Genomic DNA, 22901 nt, shown 5'->3' with positions numbered 1-22901 from the left:
AGTCTCTGCATTTATTTAGTCTCTTATTTATTAGTCTCTTATTTATTCTGCATTTATTTAGTCTCTGTTATAGATACAATATTAAACTGTTTTCTATGTTACTTAAAATGAGGTTCTTTTGAAAAAATTGTTAAATACAAATTTCTACAAAGGTGGAAGTTCAACCAACAATTAACAGCACCAAGTAGGCTAAAAATGTTCGGTGTTTTTGTTCATATAACAAAAATGTGAGGTAGGATGTACTTTCCTGCTTCTTTATGCAGAGTGGTTTGGATGGTGCTGGATAAAAGCAGCATTTTTAAGTTGTACCTATAAACCACGTAATACTTAAACACATGTCCTCTCCCACAAGCCTCCTCTTGTGCTCTGGAGCAGTAAGAGTATGAAAGCACTTATTAAAGGATTTTTGAACATGGGTAACTTTTCTAGAATAGTGCTTTTGTTGTGATGACAGCATGCATAAATCCTAGCATAAGAGAATGCAGCAAAACAAATTGAAATGGGCTTTAGCTTGCTTAGATATAACCTTTTTTTTTTTTTTCCTCATAAATAAAGAAAAGCCCTTACAGTATGCTGTTGTGTGGGCAGTCAGATTTGTATTGCAGCTAATAAATATACATGACAATTTTGGTAAAAAATAGTGCATGTGTTCTGCCATTGAAGTTTGTCATTTGCTTTGACTTGAGGCCAAAGATTTCCTTATCACACAACGTTTATGTATGATAGCTGCACTGGATTAAGTCTGGATCTCACTGAATTTTGTGGCAGCAGCAGAGTTGTTGAAGTTTAAGATGTATCAACCTGGCTTTTTGGCAGGGGCTGTATCAATGTCAGAAATATTTTGAATGTCAAAGACAGGGTGGGAAGAAGGGATGCTCTTTCCTACATTGAAATGCTTGTCACGTTCCACAAAATTTTATACTCTCACTTAGAAAGCAATTTCCACTCCATTTTTTTCATGCTTCCTGAAAAAGTTACTACCTCAAATTTGACAGTAACTGATACTCTGATGAATCCATCAAAACTTCTCTAGTAGCATTATCATCAATATGTAGTGTTCACATGACTAGCCTCAAGACTGCAGAGCAAGTTATAAAGAATGAGAATAGAGGAATATCCAGGTCCTTAGCTGATGTACCAGTCTGTATGTGTTTTAAGATGAATAATGGTGTAAGTTTTCTCTTTATTTCTCTTTTATTTGATGTATCAGAACTGTAAACTAGTACCAGAGATTTAAAAGTTTGGTGGTGGGGTTTTTTTTGTTTGTTTTGGTTTTTTTAATGGCATGCCAATGTACTATCCATAAATCTTACAGTTATTTAAACAATATTTGGCTGGCAGATAGAATATGAGCATATAAGAACTACTGTAGACAAAGGGCTGCTCTTACTGCATATCTGCAGAGGTCAAAATACATGGTTTATTTTAACTGCTGAATAAAGTTCTGCAGCTTACTGGCAGATACATCCTCGGGGGAAAAAGAAGAGATTGTAACTGTCGGTACATTTGCCCTTCTTTTCTTTGCTATAGGTACTCTAGAGATCTGTAAGGGGAAACAGCATTTAGGCAGAACAGTATTTTTATGAAAGGATTACTGAAAGAGGCAGTAAACCAAGAAACAAGCTTAAGAACAATGAACTTTGGAGTTGAACTCCCAGTCATGTCAGTGATGCTCAATACAGTCTTGGTCAAGATTCTTTCTTATTCTGAACCTCAAACATTTCTTTTAAAAATGGAGAAGGTAAAAATTAATAGGAAGTCACTGAAAAATTACAAGAATAAACAAATATTTATACAGTAGTCTGACAATGCAGTTTATTTCAATATTTGTGCCTATTTCGAGCAAGATGCAGTGGCTGGAAATGAGTCTAACATAACCAAGACACCACTTCATTCACATGTGGTACCAGGGTTTAAAATGGCTCAGAAGGCACTCAGCTCTGGGCTGAGTGCTTCTTTACAATATATGAATTATTATATGATGAACTGTTTTAAATGCTGACCAAAAAACCCCTACATTTTTCCAGATGGAATTATACTTAGTCAATCCTTCCCCAACTCAAAAAGTCCAAGTTTTTTCTGCCTCTCTTGTTGCTTAAGGTTTGTTGGAAATGGAGTTAAACCCAGCCAGTGCACAGTCCTAGCCTGCAGTCGGCAATGCTTTCATAGTACAGTAGGACATGCTTAAGGAGAGTTATCAAAAACTCTGTATTTCTTTGCTTTGTGTGTTTTATTTTCAACTTTGCCATTATTTGAATACTGTATTTAATATTTTGAAGAGTGAAGACTGACAGACAACATTTAAATACGAAGCATGCGCAAAGCCTATCTGAATGCTTAACAGGGTCATTTTAATTCCAGGAGCACAAAATAAACAGTTCTACCATGTCAAAATGTGCAGTAATTTTATTTGACAGCTAAGATTATGGTTTGGGTACGTAGTAGCATTTATTGGCAATCCTGCCTCTTGGGTATGATTGTGAACTGAGCATAGTTAAGACAAATTGGAACACGTTTCTTTTGTGACATGAAAGGCCCCTTTCAAAATGCTGCTTGAAATCAATGGATTTCTATACACTGCATCCATAATTCAGACGCATGGTGCAAAGCAGGCAGTATGCACACGATTGACTCCATATACTGTCCTGAATGCTAATGTCAGTGCAATCAGCAAAGACAGATACAGAAAAACAGAGACATTTTCCTTATTTTTAGATTATCACCAGAACTCAAGGTAAGTAAACTGGGGTTATGTTTCATTTTCTGAAACTGTACTCCTTAAAACTCTTAGATGGGGAAAAAAAAACCTGTCTCATTTAGTTGGGAATAATAGTGTAATGGTAAAAATTTACCTATGTTGCTCTTCATTTCACTTTTTAGGTATCTTAGAGCTTAAATAAAAGCAGTGCAAATTTCTTAACCTTGCAGTAAATACTAAATTAGTGTCAGAACACCTTTTGTGTCAGAAATTCTACTGTAGTATGGTTTTGAACATGCTTCTCAATAAAGCCAGCGTACAAGACTGTAAAATATCAGGAAATATTAAATATTATAGAGAACACAGAAAATAATGTAGTTAACTAAGTTTACCTTTTCTTGCCAGTGTAATATGCCAATAATTGCCAGGATGAAAATGCAGACACCAATTAAGGCTATAGCTGTTAACAGCACAATGTTACTTGGGGTCAGATACAGCTTGGCACTCCAGCTATATGAAAAAAGAAAATTCAAGGAAACATTAATACCCTTCATTAGGGAGCAGAAAACAGCTCTAACTTACAAAAATGGAAAGAACCTCCTAGTGTAAGACAGGCAAATGGTCTACAGGAACTAGTGGCTATACTTAGAGACTGAAATTTAATGGTATTTACTTGGAATTACATGACTTAATACAATGATTTCCAGGCAATGCCATCTCTAAATTCAGTTTCTGTTTAACTTTCCATCAATGCTATGGATATCCTCAGGGACTGACTTTTGTCTCATTAGGAGATTTATCTCCTGCCTTTGCCCAGGACAAAGAAAACTGTGTAAGAAAACCTTCCATAAAACTGCCTGGGCCTTGGGGAAATGGAGAAGCAGAGTGAAATAAGACTGAGACCATTTCCTCCACATCAGAAGATTGTCTTGGATAGGCTCATGGGGGCCAGTTGCTTAGGCATCTCTCAGACTGAGGCTTCCCCAGGGACAACTGCAGCTGTAGGCAACATAGCCAGCTAATTATGGTGGCAAAATGCTGGAGAGCAATAAAATTAAGTACTTTAAGGGCTTCTGGAAGACACTGCTTGAGTGTTGTGGGGTCCTAAGGCTCAGTGAATGCCCTTTTTGTAATATAGGCTTCTTATCATGGGAAAACCGTCAGCAGGAGACCCTGTGTTAAGGCAGCACTGAGGCTTCTCAGGAGACAACAAATCTATTTAAAATAATAAATTTAAGAAATGTTTACTATGAAATCTGATTTCTTCTGGAGATTCTATCTTCTGCTGTTCTACAGTGCCTATAAACTTACTCTATAGGAAAACAAAAATAGTTTAAGGATAAGACAACAGAAGAATTTTTGCATATAATGCATACCTTTAAATACCTCAAGACTGTGACTTAATTTTCTTTGTCTGGCAAATGTTATTCCTGTGGTTGTTAATTAGCAACTCAAGCAGCACATCACTTCTCAACTGTTATTTGTCCTATAGTAAAATTAGCTGCTGAAACTGATGTCAGAATCATTTCTGCACAATAAATGCAACTGACCTCACTAGCAGATCAAGCGGCAAAAAGCGGCTGGAGTACATGACTAATGTTTTCTCTAATAGCAAAGAGAAACATGTTCACTTGCTGGGATAAACATTTTAATTGCAAGGTGAATTCCATGTTCAAGCTCTTGTGTAATTCACCTTTACTTAAAGAAAAACATTTGTACCTGGGCAACAGATACCATGTTCAGAAGGACTTTTATATACAGCTAGACAGAAATTGCAACTTCAATGAAACAAAAATGCTTGCTTTTGATTGTCTGTAGGCACTATTTTCTGTTTAAGTAAGTATTCTGCCTAGTCAGAGAGGCAACTCTATCTACAGAACCATTGTTCTGTTTACTTTCTATACAAGTGATTCTTTTTGAATCTGCACATATGATTACATATGTAATCATGTAATTTTGTGAAGGGCAAATCAAAATGCTGATGTTACCTTCGAGGAACATTATGAGGATAGGGGATGACTATAAGCTGGGAGTTTGGTATGATAGCTGTCCATTCTTGCTTTCTTACGGACTGAAAGAAAAACAAAGACTGTCAGTTCCTCACAAATTAAGATAACGTAACAGCAAAGGAAGTTTCTGTTGAAACCTACACAAAGAAAAAAAAAGTGCTTTTGTTTTTAATTTGAAATATTAATGATTATTCCCTCACATCTGTATAAACCTTTTATTCTGAATGCTCCAAATTGCTTTAAAAAAACAACAAACAAACGAAGTAAAAAAGCAAAACAACTACTGCTGACATGAAACACAGCATCTGCTTAAGAAGTATAAAGCAACGACATAATAGGGGAAGAAGAAAAGAACCAATTCTACAAAGAAGGCAGGCAAAGTAATTATCCAAATCAGAATTTAGCCACTAGGCTAATTTCAATACCTCACTTTTTAAAGCAGTAACACTGGATCTTTAAAGACACAAAAGGGTCAGGATCTGACTTTTAAGTCTTAATTTGAAGATTAGAGAATCATGTTAATCACCATCTCCCACACAAGTAATCCCTGGAACCCTAGGAAATTCTTGCAGCTGAAACTATAGTAACTGGACTCCTATGTCTACTGTACATTTATCATATACACAAGCTTTATGTTCCTGTGCTGACATTTATGGACAACTTTGTCATCTTTTGGTCTTAGTGTTCGCCTCACAGCTTAGACACACCCCAAAATCTGTAACATACAAGTTTCCTGACAAACTGTTCTCTAGTCAATCTTATTTCCTTGACAGACTGGCTTCATGGCAGTGGGAAGGACCCCTAGCAGTATTTGCATCCACACTCTACTAGGAAAAGTAATACTGTAAATATTAGCTTGACAATCTTAAATCTCAACTAACCTTTTCTCCTAAAGGACGAGGAATGCCAACATACAAGTGGTCAAGGAAATTAGCACTGCGTCCCAAGCCTAGCACGTTGTATGGCAACTGGAGAGCAAAGTGTGCTGACTGGCTAAGCTGTCCAGCTGAAATGAAATTAGAAAAGAAGCCCAAATAGGTATTTTGGAAAAAAACCCCACAAAATAGAACAAAAACAATAAACCAAGCAACCCCAGACCCACCAATTTTCTACAAAATACACATTTCTAAGTCAGTAATACAAATGTTTACCAAATTTTAACCAATCACATAATTTAATTCTTAAAGGCTCAGTCTTTGATCTCCACCAAATTACTTGTGGGCACTTGGAGAATAGCTTAAACATTTCAGTGTTCTAAGTAAGATAATGCTTTTGAGCATCATTTGTGTGTTAAATTGAATCTATGCTATTTGTTATAAACTGAGAAGGAATCAGATATCCTGTAAGTAGTGCCAAGTCTTCTCATTCATTAACAAGCTCAGATTCAACATGTGAGGGTTCACTTTAAGTCTTATTAGTGCTAATCAGTTACTGGTTTTGCTTGTGCCACAAAATCAGCTCAGTAATTCCTCATGAACAAAAAATCAAATAATGAATTGATTTAATGAAAACAGGCTTACAATTGTTGCAAGTTAGGCCCTAGTGAGAGCATGTAATTATGAATAATTAAAAGGAGGCTGTAAGGAAAAAAAAAAAAGCTACATTCTTTGTTTCCTGAAAAGGCAGCAGGGCCAGAGACAAGTGTTGCAGCTATCAACACTTGTTAGGTTCACTAACATCCCATTTCCCAAGTAGCTGATTATGCAATTTAAAAAAAAAAAAGTAATCTTTTAATTTCCATCAAACTGATTCAGATCCTATGTAGAGTCTCAATTTATCCTCTAGAAAATCTCTTAGTAAAATGATCTGGTTGCACAGCAGGAATGATATCAGCACCTCCTAAGCACCACAGTGAATTCATCCCTTCACCAAATAATGAGTTCATGGGATACTTGACAACCACAAGTATGTTTATGTGATCAACAGAAACAGTTTTTCACAAAGGTATGAAGCAGTCTTATTTTTTAATTACCAGATGTTTTTCTGCTTTGACACTTGCCAGATTATGCCTGAAATTGGAAATTACAAGTTAAGTGGCAAAACCTAACAATGTGAATTAAAGAACATGAATTCACATTTTGTAATGATTTTACAGCCAATGTCTTATACCTCTCCACACTTTTTTTCCAAGGCTTGCTTCAGACAGCAAACTGCCCTACCAGTTGCACTGCATCTTGCACAATTGCAGTGAACAGAGAGGGGAGGAAATCCTAAATCACAACCACCAGAACCTCTTTGCCAAATCTAAACATCCTTTCAAGAAAAAAAGAGAAACAAACTCACATTCTTGGCACCTGGAGATAGCTCAGGAAGTGCCCTTGCCACTACACAGTGGTACTTGTCAAGATATGACACTGCTTTCAGAAGCAGCTCTTGAGCTTTTGTCCTCTGCTGGGGGATGGAGTACTTTGTATACTGGATGATGATAATTTTGAACCCCTATTCAATACAATGATTACTAAATAGTTCTGTTTTTAGGAACCTCCCCACCCTTCACCAGCTTTTTAGGAAGAAGCTTGCCATATGCTATCAAGCATGTTTTGAAACAGGCCTGTTTAATCATGAGGTAAATATCCTGTATTATTGCAGTTCTAGAGCTCTAATAATTTTTATTGAAAGGCAAGATACATGTCAACTAAATAAACTTAGATCCTCTTAGTTATCCTTTTAAGATAAAAGGTTATTAGTAAAATAAACAGTAACAGCCTTTTAAAGACTAAGCATATTTTGCACACACTTTTTTCCCCATGCAGAAACATGTAAGAAGCACGCAGACGTGGAAGTATTTAAATAAGATTTGTACTTTCAGTCCTCTCTTGTGAGGGCAAGGTGTACTGTGTACATTGTTAGGTGAATTCCTAGACTACAGAATCTGTAGAAGAAAGCAGTATCTGCACAACTTTTCTCTTTAAGAAAGGGGATTTTTTCCAGTAACTGAGATAACACTATAGGACTTGAGTTTTGAGCCTGTCCCTGCTTTGTCACTGAGTTCATGAATTACATGATCTTGACTAAATTGCCCAATCTCTAGGTCTCAATTTCTAAACCTAAAATGTAAGTAATTCTCAAATTAGCATGATATATCTGAAAGCACAGGTTACCAATATAAAAGTAGCAAGGAACAAGACAGGGATAGTAAACTTGACAGTTCTAAACCCAAACAAGCTATGTATTATTTGATTATGCTCTACGCTAATAATATTCTCTCAAATTTTGTTTCACTAATTCTGAAAGACTTTCCCCAAAAGAACAAAGTACTGCTGTAACATTTAACACTGAAAAGTTTTTAGAATGACTTCTGAATGAAATATTTAGGGCTGCAACTGAGATCTTCCTTTCTTCTTTCATCACACAAATGAAATCAATGTCAACTACATTAAGGGAAATAAAAGAAAATGTCATGCAGTGTGTGCAGTCAGCCTTAAAGAGGTTAGAGAGTCAGATACTGCAGCTAGAATTCTTAAAGCACTGAAATATTTTGTGGCTAGTAACACTGGTTCTTATGCCTACTAAGGTAATGATAATGAAATCAGGATGCAAATAGATTCTTTGCAAAGGTCAAAGGAATCTTTTTTTTCTACACAGCAAGCAGAAAATGTGCACATACCCTTTTCTATTTGCCTTTAAAACTGGGAGATATTAGCAAAGCAGGATGATAGCACATGAAAGGTTCTAGTTTACTTTAAGATGACTACAGATATGAAATCTTTGAGACTATTTCTTGCTGTAGTCCCCCTCTATCACAAATTCTACAAAATTTTACTGGTTGCTCAAATATTCCATTTCAAACTGCAAACAGTAATTAGGAATGACAGACGTTCGTCTGAGAAACAAAAACCCAGAACAAAGATTAAAAGTAAAAAGAGAAATCACAGAGAGTATTGTCAACAGCTTATTGCCCATTGGAATAGGCTGCCCGAGGAGGTAGTGGAGTTGCCATCACTAGAGGTGTTCAGGAGGAGACTTGATAGGGTACTTGGTTGCATGGTTTAGTTGATTAGGTGGTGTTGGATGACAGGTTGGACACTATGATCTTGAGGGTCTCTTCCAACCTGGTTTATTCTATTCTATATTTGAAGTTCTCAGTCACTGGTAATTAAATTACTTATGAAAATCTCTCAGATATTTAACTAGCAACTCTAGATATTTATCTGATTGTATAACTACTGTGAAGCTTTCTGCTTGTCCCAAGAAGATTTGAAAAAACCCCATTTCCTCTTCAAGAAGGAAAGTGAGATTTATTTCTTGTACTAGGATTGTATTCTTTAAACTTTTGAAAGTCTATGCAAGCAAGAGAAAAAAAGCTTTCTGTTGCTTCACGGTTTTGTGTCATCAGTAGATCTACTACTATAAATGAGAATTAAAAAACCCCAAACAACTTTCTCCTGTCCATGCTAAACATAATGACTTTTAAAATACTACTTTTAAGACTGTTTAACACTGTCTTTTGCCCTATGATTCTTGTTTCAACTGGTTACTTGGAAGCACCCAAGTACCATGGGCTACAGTACTGGTGTGTATAGTTTTGTTTGAAATCACAAGTCACTATATTTATTGCTTCAGAAACCTTGGGCAGAGAGAAAACAACATTTTAAGGTTTTCAATGGTTTCAGCCTGTCAGAGAACAAATTAAAAACAAAAGTCAGCTAACAAAGTTGAGCAGCCAAACCTTATGAAACGTTTCAGACTCTGATATTCAGAAAACACTCTGAATGTCTCTGAATCAATCTCCTTATTTTTGAAGTCTGGCATATAAAATTTGACACAATACATATCATTAACCTTTTGAAAGTCTTGTCTGAAAACCAGAATGGTGTGTCACCTATGACACATACCATCCTTTTTCTTTTATATCTGAATTAAGGCATTTCCTTTCTGTTTCCATTATACAGATGTAAACTGACTGAAAGCTTGAGTAGTCTGCTCTGCCCTGGGTTAAACTGTAATGTCCTCAACAGCTTCTTTCAGGCAACCTAAGTGCTTAAATAAGCCAATTTAACTTTATGAAGGGAAAATGATTGCATTCACATGTAGAAGCAATGCTTTCTATTGTTTGCTTAAACGGAGCTGATGATAAGCGATACTGGATTTATGAACAGTCTAGTTGAACCTACATAAATAGATTCACAATAGTGATATTGTTCAGTTAGTTTAGATAAGCTTATTTTGTGGAATAATAGAACAGAACACAGACAATCACTACACGGAGTAGAAAGACTAATGAAACTAGATTTCCTACTTGTGGTCTCCTATTTGTTTTTGAAACTCTTTCCTTGACAAAATATCATGAGCACTCCATTAAAGCCATTCAGATTAATTAAAAAATACAGTAATAATACTGAGGCTTTCAAAACTCTCCCAAATTCAACATTACAAGACTGAATAGCTAAATGTATGTTAAGAAATAAGAATATTATGTCATTATTTCTTCCAGTTGGTTTAATTGCAAAATGATTCATTTATCAGAACCTTCAACAGATTCACCTAAAGAGTAACTGAAGAAATTGGTGAAGTATCAATTGACTTGTCAACAATTCCCCAAATCAAACTGAGTTAGAAAATACAACAAGGAGTTACTCTGGTTTAGACATACATTCTTTGTTGACAATGTAGGCAGTTTTTCTGGTGGAAACCCAGTTTGTTGTGTACAACAGAGTTGTAGCCTATAACCTCTTAGACCTCTATCTAAATTCTTCTGTACCATCATCTACCCCAATACTAAGGTCTGCACACAAATCACTGGTTTTGTGTTTGTTTTTACTAGATGAGATACACATATGAATCCTAGAAAAATGGAAAATTATACAAAAAACCCCAAACCAACAACCAACCAACCAAAACAAAACCACCACAAAAACCCACCCAAACCCCCTACAAACCAGGCAGAAGCTGGATGACTTGCTGCATAGCTGTGAACAACATGTATGCAACAGCTAGAGTAAGACAAAAACAGGTCAGGAGTTAGGTAACATGTCAGGGTGAATGTCTGTCACTTAAGCTGCACAGTTGAAGCACTATGGTGATATTTACTTTACAGTCACTATTGGTATTCTGTGTTCCACACCAAAGTGCTTCCCCATCTTTTGAAGCTAGCAGCTTCTTATTCTATTTGAAAATATGCCAGAACCACTTACTGAAAAAAGAAAAGGGAAAATATAACGGATAGTAATGGAATGCCTGTGTAATAAGCTTAAGAATTTACAAAGCAAGCTTTCAGAAAACAACAAAACCCCAAAACCCTTAACTTGAAAGCTTTTGAGAAATTTGGAGAATTTGATTTTCTTGGCTTTAGTTGAAAGCTTTACTTCACTTTCCTTAGTAGTCTTTGGAGTTGAAAGTCACTGGTTGCAAAAATGTAGTGGAGATAAAGCTCTTTTTCTACTTAAAATTATGTAGTGGTAACTTGAGTTTTTCTAAGGGCTGAGGATGTCTCCTTCTTCTGACTTGGCTGTTTGCCTCTTTTCATTAGTCCACACAATAGGAGACTCTGGATGAACACAGTACAGAACTTCGCCTCACAACCTTTTCTGCAATAACTTTTCCAGGTTTTTCAGAAATAACTAGGGAAAGTGGACTGGAAAGTACACACTTGCAACTTCAATACCTATTACTTGCAGTGCTGCCAACACTTGTGATATTTCTGAAAGCCCCAACTCCAAATCTGATGCATTTATATGAGAATATGGGGTTTCATTAAGAGTGACTTTATACGGTAAAATTATAGAAGCAAACCCAGGAACTCTTAAAAAAATAGTAAAAAATAAATACAAACCAAACAACAAAATTACCACATCGCTGATGTTCCAGCCCTTTGCACAGGGGGAAGTTGTCTAATTGGTATTGCCTATATATCTGAAGTTTGGTAATACAGCATGCAACACTGCAGGTTCAAATACATTTACATATATATAAAAAAAGATAGAAAAACATACTGGCAGGGTATTCCTACCTACAGCAACCAGAAAATCACTTTTAACAGAATCCAGCTATTCAATTATTAAATTATTCCAGCTTGCTCCAAGAATACACTCTTCCTTCTGTGGAGTGGAACTCTGTGTAATGAATCTTGCAATGTCAAATGGCTACTGAAATTCAACTTAATCCAATTCAGTTAAACAGCATGAGAAAATGCAACAGCAGAGAAGAGTAAGCAGATTTCAAAAAAACCCAGAAGGGCATGACTCAACAGCATGGGAAAGGTCATTCTGCCACAGAAGGTTTGCAACAAAACAAAGCAAAATCAGCAAAAAGAAAAGAGGTCTGAAATGAGAATTGTGACGGCTCAGTCCATACAGCTACTTCAACAAATTGTGACTTGATTCGTATGAGCAATTCAATTAATCTAGTAGTATGATAATATAAGGCCTATGTGTGGATATTGATCTTTGTGTAAACCTTAAACATTTGTTGTTTTGTTGTTCCTGTCCCACAGAAACAATACTTCTGTTAGACAAACTGCAACTACGACCCTATTATTTCAAACTCTACCAGTGCCTTTTCACTTTAAGAGAAAAAAATGAACACTTTGTAGCTCAAGTTGAAATGTGGAAGACAGTGTTCCATTTTAAGTGGAAGTGAAAACGTGAGACCACACATCAACCTGAAGCTCCAGCCAGCATGCACAATCACAAGTTTTATCTGCTACATAAAACTTCTGGTACATCAAAATTATTTTGGGTATGCCAGAATAACAGGTCCTCGCTCCAGAGGCCTCCTTATCACAAAAACGGCAAGAAGGGGCTGTGAGTGTTTTTGCCTCTGGATAGGGAATGTACTAAGGAGTCAGCAGCTGTGCTTATGGCAATGCATAGCTACTGGTATTATCCTTCTGGCTTCCTGCCTACAGACAGCCAGGCTTCAAGGCCAGGAATTCCTACAGAGAATGTACCTGAGGGTTCAGATGTTATACAGAAAATGGAGAATGCAGGCTGGCAGACAGAAAAACTGCATTGCAGTGAAAGGGGAAGGAGCGTTAGGAGTAAAAACAGGGTAAAAAGATGCTGATGGTTGAAGGCAGCCCGATGCTCAATACTATGAAGTTGCTAGAGCACTATCAAGTCATTTGATTTGTTTAGCCCTTGACCAGGCAACACTGTAGTAACAGATTTGACTGTTTGTCTTGTGCTGGTGCTACAGTATGAAACCATCCTTGTGAAGCTTCTGAAAACATTTCTGTCAATTAACAGCTACTCCATATTAATTTTAAAGTAACTGATCTTATTGATGTTGTTTTGGGTCCACAAGGACATTGCTTTTAAGAAAATCAGTCTGTGTAATAACGTAAGTGAAACCAGACATGCTAAGCAGGTAGCCTTCTCAAGAAAATGCAAAGGATCATTCGCCATTGGAATGGGCTGCCCAGGGAGGTGGTGGAGTGACCGTCCCTGGAGGGGTTCAAGAGGGGGTTGGACGTGGCACTTGCTGCCATGGTGTAGTCATGAGGTCCATGGCGACAGGTGGACTTGTTGATCTTTGAGGTCTATTCCAACCTTGGTGATACTGTGATAACCGGGACCCACCTTAGCTTGCAAAAGGTCTGAACCGTTAACAACTAGAGCCCTAAAGATGTAATTTGCAGTAATCCAACTGGCATTAGTCAAAACTCTATTCAAATCCAAAGAGATTTAGTAGGGCTACTATTTCATGATGAACAGTGACTTTTTTTTAGGATGGATGCTGAAGATTGAAAACAAACCAAAACTTTAACAACAACAACAACAAACTTAAAGCCCAACAGCTTGCATTTGGATAACTTGACTAATTAATCTTATGCATCCTCCTCTCACTCCGAGCACAGCTTTGATTTACACTGTGTTCAACTTTGGCTATTGTACCCTAGTTTTTATACTCTAGTTTATGCTATGCATTGCTGCTTACAGGATTCAGCTGAAAAACATCATGTCAGAAAAACATTAGCAATTTCTTTGAATTAAATAAAAGCCTGGAAATGCAGATGCAAAGCTGAAAATACAGGCTGACACTCATACTTAATTGTGAGATCTCCTTAAAAAATGACAACTCCAAAAGAAATGAGGAGTGAAGAAGACATATTGCAGGAAACTGATCCGAAAGCATGACTTAAATCTGAGTTTGCATACTTTTCCCAGATTTACACCTGGACCTGATCTGATCTCAAGCATAAAATTGCTTAAGTATTTGAAGATGCTGTTGCAATTGAATTTCCTCTCAAAGAGAGAAGGTCTCTGAAGGCATTAACCACAGTTGTAAGACCCAGTACTTCTCAATTCTAATGCTCATTTTTGGAAACTGCTATTCCTTGCAGCTAATTTAACAGTATTTCTTGTTGGAAGATTACAAGTGAGTTGAGCAATGTGAAAGTATAAGCACAGAGCATGCACTAATTATTATTCTGCTGGAATGTTAATATGAGAGGGAATACTTCTAAAAATGTTTTTAAAAAACCCTCATAATTATGCAAATTTCCTGCAGTTAAGGCTTGGCGGATCAAAGAACCTCAAAATGAATTAGATAAGGACAGCTGCATGTGCCTTTTTATTTTACTCTTTGCATGGAAACTGCATACATGAAAGATATCTAATTCAGAACTAAAGACCTGCAGAATTAGAAAGATGAGAAGCAGAACAGTGGACATTTCTTCAAGTATTGTATGATTTACTGCAGCCCAGGGCTGGAAGAATAACTTAAGATGACTGGACAGTTAGGGTTCAGTGGTCCAGCCAATAGCTGGTTCCCTACTAAGACCAGTAAAGAGAACAGAAATTATTGTCTGACTTGGGGGATAAAAACCAACCAACCAACCCCCAAACAACAAACCACCACACAAAAAAGGAGTAGTAAGCATTGTTTTCATTAGAAAAGGAACTATGTTCTTAATCATATCACTTCTTGGGAAAGAGATTAATTATTTTAAAAATGTGGTTAAAAACTACTCAGATCTCTCTCATTATTGCTTTCATATAATTAAAAGCTTCAGATATGGATGGTACCATGATGTTACATAAAGAATACAAAGAAGCTGATGAAAATTAGTTTTAAAATAGTATATTGATGCCTATATTTTTAAAAGCTTAATGTGGAAAAGATGTTTTGTGGGTTTATGTAAGGCCCAAAAATGCCATGTGGGTTTGGTGTTGCCCACCAGTACACAATTATGTAAGTGTTGCTTGAGGTATTTCTTGGTAGTCAAATAGAATACAGCTCTGATGTAACAGACTGTTTTTCAAGATGATAACCTGTAGGCAATTAATCCTATGTTAGAACACAGACTAAATTTTATGAGTAGAACTTGTAAAAGTTGAGCTGCCAACTTAATAGCTTCAGAAAATGTGACTTTGAAAAGTTCTTGCAGGACTTGTACAGACTCAAAAAGAAAAAAAAGAAATCTATTAACATATTACAGTTGAGAAACTGATCAAAGACAGTATTAGAAAATTCCCTGTAGCAATACTGCTAGGGTCATAAATGTGCTTGGAATTCATTACCTTTACTTCATAATGCCAAAACAGAAAAGGAAATTAATCATGACTGGAATCTGTTAGGTTTTTATTACTGTAAATACGGTAGCAGGGAAGATAAATAGCACTACAGCCATATTAAATCATAGTTGATAGCTGTTTCTTAGAGTAAATGATGAAAAAAAATCACATTTCTAAAAGCACTGCCCCTTGTGAAAAAACACAAACCCACAACCAGCCAAACTTGCCACACCTTAATGATAATGCTTAGAAAAAAATATATTTCTTTTTGTTCTTGGAAGACAAAACCTGGAAAAAAAATTAAGAAAATATGTGAAACAGCTTCAAATTTGGACCTAGCTTTGTTCCTCACAGATATAAGGAATTTGTAAGTTGTAGGCATTCTTTCATGACACATAGGTCTGTAGTTGGAAGAACATCTTCATTTCACCACTGGGTTATTTTATAAGCTTGCTTAAGCAGTAAGTTCCAAAGGGTCAAACATACATGAAACAAACCCATCAAAATTCTAATTTCCTCAATGCAGAGTTTAGAATCAGTTCATACTCAGTGAATTAACCTTTAAATAGATATTCTGTACTTGAGAGCCCACAAACTCATTATTTTGTCATCTTCTGATGAGCTCTTGGCTATGATTTGTTAAGCGCATTGTGTAAGTTCACTTAAAACATCAGATTTCTGAGATAGTGTTAATTACAAAGCAAGAGTTGAAAACTTGTTTGACTGCTTGAACAATGACCAGTCTTGTTGCATAGTCTAACAGTGTAATGTAACTAAAAATCTCTAAACACATCATGGAGTTTAAGTATTTCTAACTAAACATGTAAGTGCTTTTAAAATTTATGTCATGAAGGAAACCTTCAGAGTGATGCAATTGCATGTACAACTGGCAGGATGATTAGTTTGTTAAAATGAACTTGTGAAGCAATTAGAAAAAATACTCCACATTTTTGTGTTAGCCTTAATTATTAGTTTGATTAAAATGTAAGCTAATGCTTTCAAACCCATATCTAAGCACATATGCTTAGATATCAAAGCATGTATGAAGTGCTACAGAATGAGAGGACGTGTTTTTGCAGCTATCTTGTTCATATTTCAGGGCATCATCTTTGTTTCTATTTTTTCTAGGACGGAATGACAAGTCCTGAGCTCAGTGTTCAAGGTGTATTATCACTGATTTAGGACCTTATCACATTAGCACCTTCTCCCCTTAATTATTGCTATTATTTAAATCAGTGTTCTACAGATTAACAGTTTTCCCAGTGAACCATGAGAAATGTTTTTTTAAAAACAACTGAGTTTAATTTGAAATAAAACTTGAGTGATAGATGCATATAATTGCTCCTGGGAAGGAGCTAGAATGGTGCAACTTCCAGATGTGCATACTCTGGTCATGTTTTGGCTTGTGAGTTTGGGATTTTTTGCCTAAGCAAGAAGTGAGAACATCATGGTCATAAGAACAACTGCTGTAAATTAGACTAACAGAGCACCTAGTACAGCCACCTGTGTCCTCTAGGAGCTATTGGTACATACCTAAGAAGGAAGCACAACCCACTAGGCACTGCTTGAACCACGACCTAATGTAGTGCTCTTTTTTGTGTACTTTGGTCTCGGATTCATATAAACTGTGGCACTTGTAATATGTTATGCAAGTAAACCTCTAGTTAAGCTACAAGTTTCATGAAGCACCTCTTCTTTCCATTTATTTTGACCCTGTCACCTAATGATTCTTTGATACCTTGTAGTTCTTGTACTACATGAAAGGATGCAGCCTTTCCCTCTCTATCTCCCTCATGCTACTCAGATTTTACACATGCCCGTTACTCTGCCAGATGTAGGGAAGAACTCCAGAAAAATACATCCTGTGTTTACTGAATATTCTGTTGATCCTTTTCATGTGGCTACCAGATTCTATTTGGGTATTTAGAGCCACTGCTTCTTCTTAATACCTAATTGGTAAGGAATTTATAGAAAAAGTAAATCACTAGAGGCTTATGCTGTTTCACAAACTGATGATATTGTATCCAACCATTTTTCAGATTAGGCAAGATATAGGCAAGCGTTCAAACCTGATTTGCATGAGACAGAAGAAAAGAAAAAAAGAATGCAGTTGCAATGTTTGTAATAAATGTGCAATCTGTAAAGAAAGAATTCAGAGGTTTTTTTAAGTGTTGTACATTGAAGACTATTCCAAACTAGTCCCATTACACTCTGTAAACTTCTTTCCAACTTTCAGGCTGCTGAGAAGTATATACAGGCAGAGCATGCCATGGGTATTCTTATTATGAGGTTATCTTACCTGATCCATTTTTCAGGTATCCATTTGCATCTACAGTATTGTACATGATGTAAGGACCAGGCTGATTTACACCAAAAGGCTACAAGGGAGGAAAAAAAATAACACCAACCAAACAACAGACAAAATTTTAGAGACAGAGCTGTAGTAATAAAACAGTAGAGCAAAGATGAAGAGTGTTTTGAGATTAATGATTTACTTTTCTTAGGGATAATTTCCGAGTCTTGGAACTGTTTTGGTCATAGTATTACTAGGAAATTATTTCAAACTGAGGCTGATCAGTTGGCTAAGTAACAATTTGTTTCTCATAAAGCAGTCCTCTGACAAAAGGTTGAGGTTACAAGTAAGATAAAAATCTGTACAAATTCAAAGAAACAGCTACATGTTTTGAAACAGCAGAAGTCATTAAATATTGTCTGAGAAAATGCACTATCTTGATGGTCTTTCTGAATTGAAAAATGCTATACAAATTCAAACTTTTATCATTATTTACCAGTACTTCATTTAATTCATGAATGTGGCTGAATACTTTTTGAGTGTCAATATCTATTTTAAGCAATTTCTCCTGAGGGAAAAAATGTACTTTAACATGAAAGAGCAGTTATAGGGGAAAAGACAAGAATAAATACACAAATAAATAAATAAACCAAAGGGAGTTGTGGATTACTGACTGATGAACTGTAACAAATGCACCTCAGAAGGGGTGGGGAACAGCTATCTGCTATGGTGGGGAAGGGAGAAGAGAGTGGACAACTCTAAGAGGAGAATTTAATGAAAGTTTTCTTTGTCTTTTTTTTTTTTTTTAAATGCTAAATTCAAGCTGATACAGGGGGCATCACGTCCAGCAAAGAGCTTTCAAATGAGTTACAAAACGAACATTAAAAGAAGAAATGACACATTTCACACCATGCCTCAAAAAACTGTAAGTTCTAAACCTTAAGAGATAATGGTGAAAAGTGGGATGAGACATGGGATGAAAAATGGTGATTAATTAGAATGAGTAAGGAGACCACAAAGATGATGTTAATACAGATCTATGAAAAATGAGTGAATGAGATGAATTTTTTATTATTATAATGATGCTGGATAACAAAGCTCACTGCACAGTCAGTCGATTTAATCTCTGAGCAGGCAGCTGGTGAAAGGCTCAAATATGTCTCAAATATGCAGAACCTGGTCAGTCAGGGTCTGGGTTATGCATTCTTCCAGTCAATAACTGTGTTAATATGTGGAGAGGTTTTGGCATAGTTAGACTTTATCTTATTTGAGGCTAAATAGTAATGCAATGGTATAGTTACACTTACTGTTATCTTCCGAGGACAGTCATTAGAACAGAGGCCACTGAGAACTGCAAAAACAAAAAATGAGCTTGTAAAGTTTGTCTTCTATATGGCTTAGTGTATTATAAATTCCTCATGTGTTTGAAGCACACTTCTTTGCAAAAATTAATCAGCTAGCCACTGTTTTATCATACCTCACTGTTTAGCCAGCTTCAAAAGGAGGAAGTTGCCAGTTAAAATAATACCAAATGAAAACATTTTTAAAATAACAGACTGTAAATTTTATTCATTCACTGCTAACCATTTAAAAACATTGGCAGAGATTCAGCTTTACTGCTAAAAAAGTAAAGACCTTTCCTTCTATACAAGGAATTGTTTTACAACTTAAAGCAATTCACAAATGCTGTACCAAACAAAAATCCCATTACCTATTTATTCTACAAATTCAATAGTAGTATAACCAGATGTGTATAATGCTACTTAGTATGTAAAAACTGTCACAATTCCTCAATTACTTGTTTAAACTTACCAGTTTCAAAATCAGTTAAATTACAGAAGTATCTGTTAAACACTTCTTTGTAATCAACTAAATGATGGACAATGAGAGCCATCTGTTCTACGACCTAGAACATCTTGTGACAGTGAGTATTAGAACATCAGTATTAAAACGCCTTTGATGCAAATAACTAAACACACACACAAATCAAAGCTTTCATTCTGATGCAAAATGTGGACTTCAAAAGACAAGTTTGGTTGAGCAGCAGCCCAATAATGGCTGTGAGCAGGGAAGAGGGCACAGACCAGGCCATACTGAAGCCAAGTAAGAACCTAACCATGAATTACGGGATACAAGAAGCAAGTGTGGCAGACTGCAAAAATTAATATTTGGATCAGATTTGAGGGCAGGTGTAACCAGCAGAAGGTTTTGAAAGCATTTTCTGTAGAGGCTCTGTAGAGTTTAGGGTACTGCATGTTTGGCCATAGTGAAATACAAAAAAGTGCACTTTAGATGTTCATTGTGTAATAGTCTGTCTAGAATTCATTTCCTGCTGGAGTCAAAACCAAGACTGTTCTAGAAGAAACAGTTTTGATATTTTGTGTGCAAATATTAGCAGCTGTCACAATGCTCAGGTTATCATTCTTGGCTTGTGATTTGATAGTGTTGAAATTTCCAAATACAGAAAAAAAAAAAACCAAAATTGAGTATTTTTCTACAAAAATATCTGGACAGGTAAGACAAAGGTGTGGCAAAGCAGAATTTGAAGACTGTGTATCTACAAATAAGATGTTTTAAGCTGGAAGGTTATTTTCCATGTTATAAACGTGTGTGTGTATGCAAGTGGAAACAACTCTTCCCATTTTGATGCAAAATAGCTCACTGCAATTTGCTCTTCAGTTTCACTGCTGGAACAAATAATCTGACCATGTACATTTGGTATCAGCTGAAACAAGCAAAACTGTTCTCATTGTCCATATGCCAAACAAGGGAACACAATGCATTTACTGACACACTAACTTGCACAAAGCATGTTTTGTTAGAAATACTTACCTCTGTATGACAGTTAAAATATTTTTAGACTACTCATTAATTCCCTTTTCCTGGAGTTTCTATGCAAAAATATTCACACCCAAAAAGATGCTAAAAAAAGGATTGCTCCAATTTTAAACACAGATTTACAGAGTGAATCAAAACGCATGCTGCAAATTACTCTTTTTCCCATGAAAAGTATCACACAATTATAATTCTAACATGGCTTTGTGAAGTGTAAGCTTTTCTTCATGCTTGTGTGAATTACACTATCTTTATATACTATTATTTAAAAGAAAGTTTCCATCAAGATGACAAATTATTAAAGGCTATTATAATAAGACTTTGCTCAGGCTAAGGCGGAATTAATAAATGCACCAGCCCCCAGCACTAGGTACAGATGCCTATGGTGTGCAAAATGCGTGCTTTTGAAGGATTAGATGCATTTAAACAACATGAAGGCAAATAGAATTTTTGAAGGTGAACCTCTAGTTGTTCCTGTTTAGCTTAGTCCTCGTAAGCTCATGTAGAGTCTCATTTTCCACTCATTCTCAAAAATTCAAGGAACAAGCAATAAGCTCAAAGGTCACCTTTGCAGCTGCAGAACAAGTAGGGCACACACTCTGAAAACCTAGTAACTCTCAATTATAAATATAATAATCTAACTCTAGCCCTTTTAACCAAGTCTCTTAATTCTCATGCCCTTGCCACGTTGATTGCTGTACCACAGTTAAGATGTGTTTTGAACCATGCGGTGATTTTAGGCTGAGCACACCACACTGATCAGACAGGGAAATGAACTGGCACTCAGGACAGATCACGCAGGGTAAACAAAACATAGACCATACCAGTCGTCACTGAAACAAAACCAACCCATTTTGCACTAGATTCTGCATCATTTCCAGATGACATAGAAAAGAACTCCAGTAAAACAGGCTGGATATGAGAGAAGTACAGCAAGAAGGACAGAAGTCCCTGCTGGAAAGAAAATCCTGCAACCACTCAAGGCATAGACGAAAATAAGTACACTTGCATTGCTTTCTGAAAATAGGCAAGATAAAAAGGCTGTGATTGTGGTCAAAGAAAGCATGCCCCTTCAAGTCAATACTGCTGTAATTTCTCCTGGTTCCCTTCTGCCTCACTATGACATGCCTATCTCTATGCGCAAGCATAATTAGATTTTTCCTCAAATTAGTTGTTGAAGAGCTAATCTTCCCCCAAATCATTAATAACCTCACAGATTTTTTTTTTTTCCCCCCTAAATCTGAACTGAAGGATAGATATGTGTACATCTAATGCTATTTTTATATTGACATGATCTTGTATGAGGAGATAAGTGAAGGTATGGTACAAAATATTGACAGAAGGGGCCTCCTAAATTCAGCTAGTCCCAACTCTTTCCCTCAAAGCCAATTAAATATACCGCATAATTTCTTAATCTAAGTGTCAGGACCTCGAATGTTGATAACTCTGACTCTTCTAGGAATTTGTTACCACTTCCCTAGCCATAATTTAGGAAATTATACCTACAATTTACTCCTTGTAGTCTGTTACTTTTTGTGGTATTTTGCATGGACACATGGAACACACTCCCTGCTGTTACACATCATTATGGACTGAAAAGACAGATGTTCCATGCGCTCTCTTTTAGGCCGAATGACTTAGTTCATGTGCTTTTTCCCTGCAGATCATAGTTTTAGACATTTGATGATTCTTGTTTTTTCCTTCAGAAGCTAGCTGAAAAATGAGTTGAAGACCAAGTAGAATCATAGAATCAAGTCTTTAGAATTTTGCTAGGCTGCAGAAGGAAAAGTCCAGAATAATAATAAGGATTTACCCTACTGCTAGTTAATGAGTGAAGTAAGACATGCATTCTTGTAAAAAACAACAACAACAAAACCCAAACAAACAAACCAAGCCAACAACAACACAACAGAAGCACACTCAAGAGATGATGAACACTTATTTAAAGGTCACTGTAGCCAACACTGATATGAGAAACAGTTAAGTGTTGAAAATTGCAGGCAGAATTACTTAGAGCATGTACATTAAAATAAAACAAGCAAGCCCTTTTAAATGAAACAAACCAAACTTGTTCAAGGTCAGATTCTGCAACAAGAGAATTCTGCAATGCTGAGTATTTTCTCTTCTGTCTTTTCTAGAATTATCACACACAGAGCATGGCCATAAATTTATCATATTCAGAGGCTCAAATATTCATATTCTTCTCAATGTCCCATTTTGACTTGATTGAACAGTGATAACTTACCAATAACTTTAACAAAATAAGCATCTGCTTCAAAGTTATTTTTTAATGTATGGATGGCAAACTCCTTGTTGGTGGAGCCTTTGCTTAGCACAATGATATCCAAGATTCCCTAGAGAAGCAAAACAAAAAGTTTACATTAGAATGCTGATTAACTCTAGGTAACATCTAAATTTAGCAATTGAATTCCCTTAGAGATACAAATAAAGTAATAAGTGTGTGTACTGAAATTTACACTTTTCCTACTAATTTCAGTATCTTTTATTAACTGATGGTAAATTAGGACAGAGTGCTCCACTCACAGCTAACAGGACAACATATGTGTTCAATGGCTTCTTTCTTGCCACTGAAGAGGCAAGAAAGGTCA

The 22901-nt window shown here is 36.1% G+C and overlaps 1 protein-coding gene and 1 long non-coding RNA gene across 2 annotated transcripts in view; one reads left to right on the top strand and one right to left on the bottom strand.

The window, feature by feature from the left end:
* LOC137447241 (uncharacterized) overlaps window positions 1-18800 on the top strand; it is an 85514-nt gene extending 66714 nt beyond the window's left edge. The window contains exon 3 of the long non-coding RNA XR_010988832.1: window positions 18281-18800. This is a non-coding gene — a long non-coding RNA (uncharacterized lncRNA). The remainder of the gene's footprint in view (window positions 1-18280) is intronic.
* Window positions 1-22901, bottom strand: part of ITFG1 (integrin alpha FG-GAP repeat containing 1) — a 78612-nt gene that overhangs the window by 2393 nt on the left and 53318 nt on the right. Inside the window, exons 12-17 of the mRNA XM_068150584.1 lie at window positions 22538-22646; window positions 18765-18808; window positions 17464-17542; window positions 5589-5713; window positions 4687-4769; window positions 3091-3208 (exon numbers count right to left, since the gene is read on the bottom strand). Coding sequence (XP_068006685.1) covers window positions 3091-3208; window positions 4687-4769; window positions 5589-5713; window positions 17464-17542; window positions 18765-18808; window positions 22538-22646 — 558 coding nt within the window. The remainder of the gene's footprint in view (window positions 1-3090; window positions 3209-4686; window positions 4770-5588; window positions 5714-17463; window positions 17543-18764; window positions 18809-22537; window positions 22647-22901) is intronic.

This window comes from Melanerpes formicivorus, unplaced genomic scaffold (assembly GCF_026170545.1).
Source record: "Melanerpes formicivorus ecotype bairdi unplaced genomic scaffold, bMelFor1.0.p_v2 SCAF_20, whole genome shotgun sequence".
NCBI classification, from domain to species: Eukaryota; Metazoa; Chordata; class Aves; order Piciformes; family Picidae; genus Melanerpes; species Melanerpes formicivorus.
The sequence above is the reverse complement of the archived record's forward strand: the minus strand, read 5'-3'. Positions and strand labels throughout refer to the sequence as shown.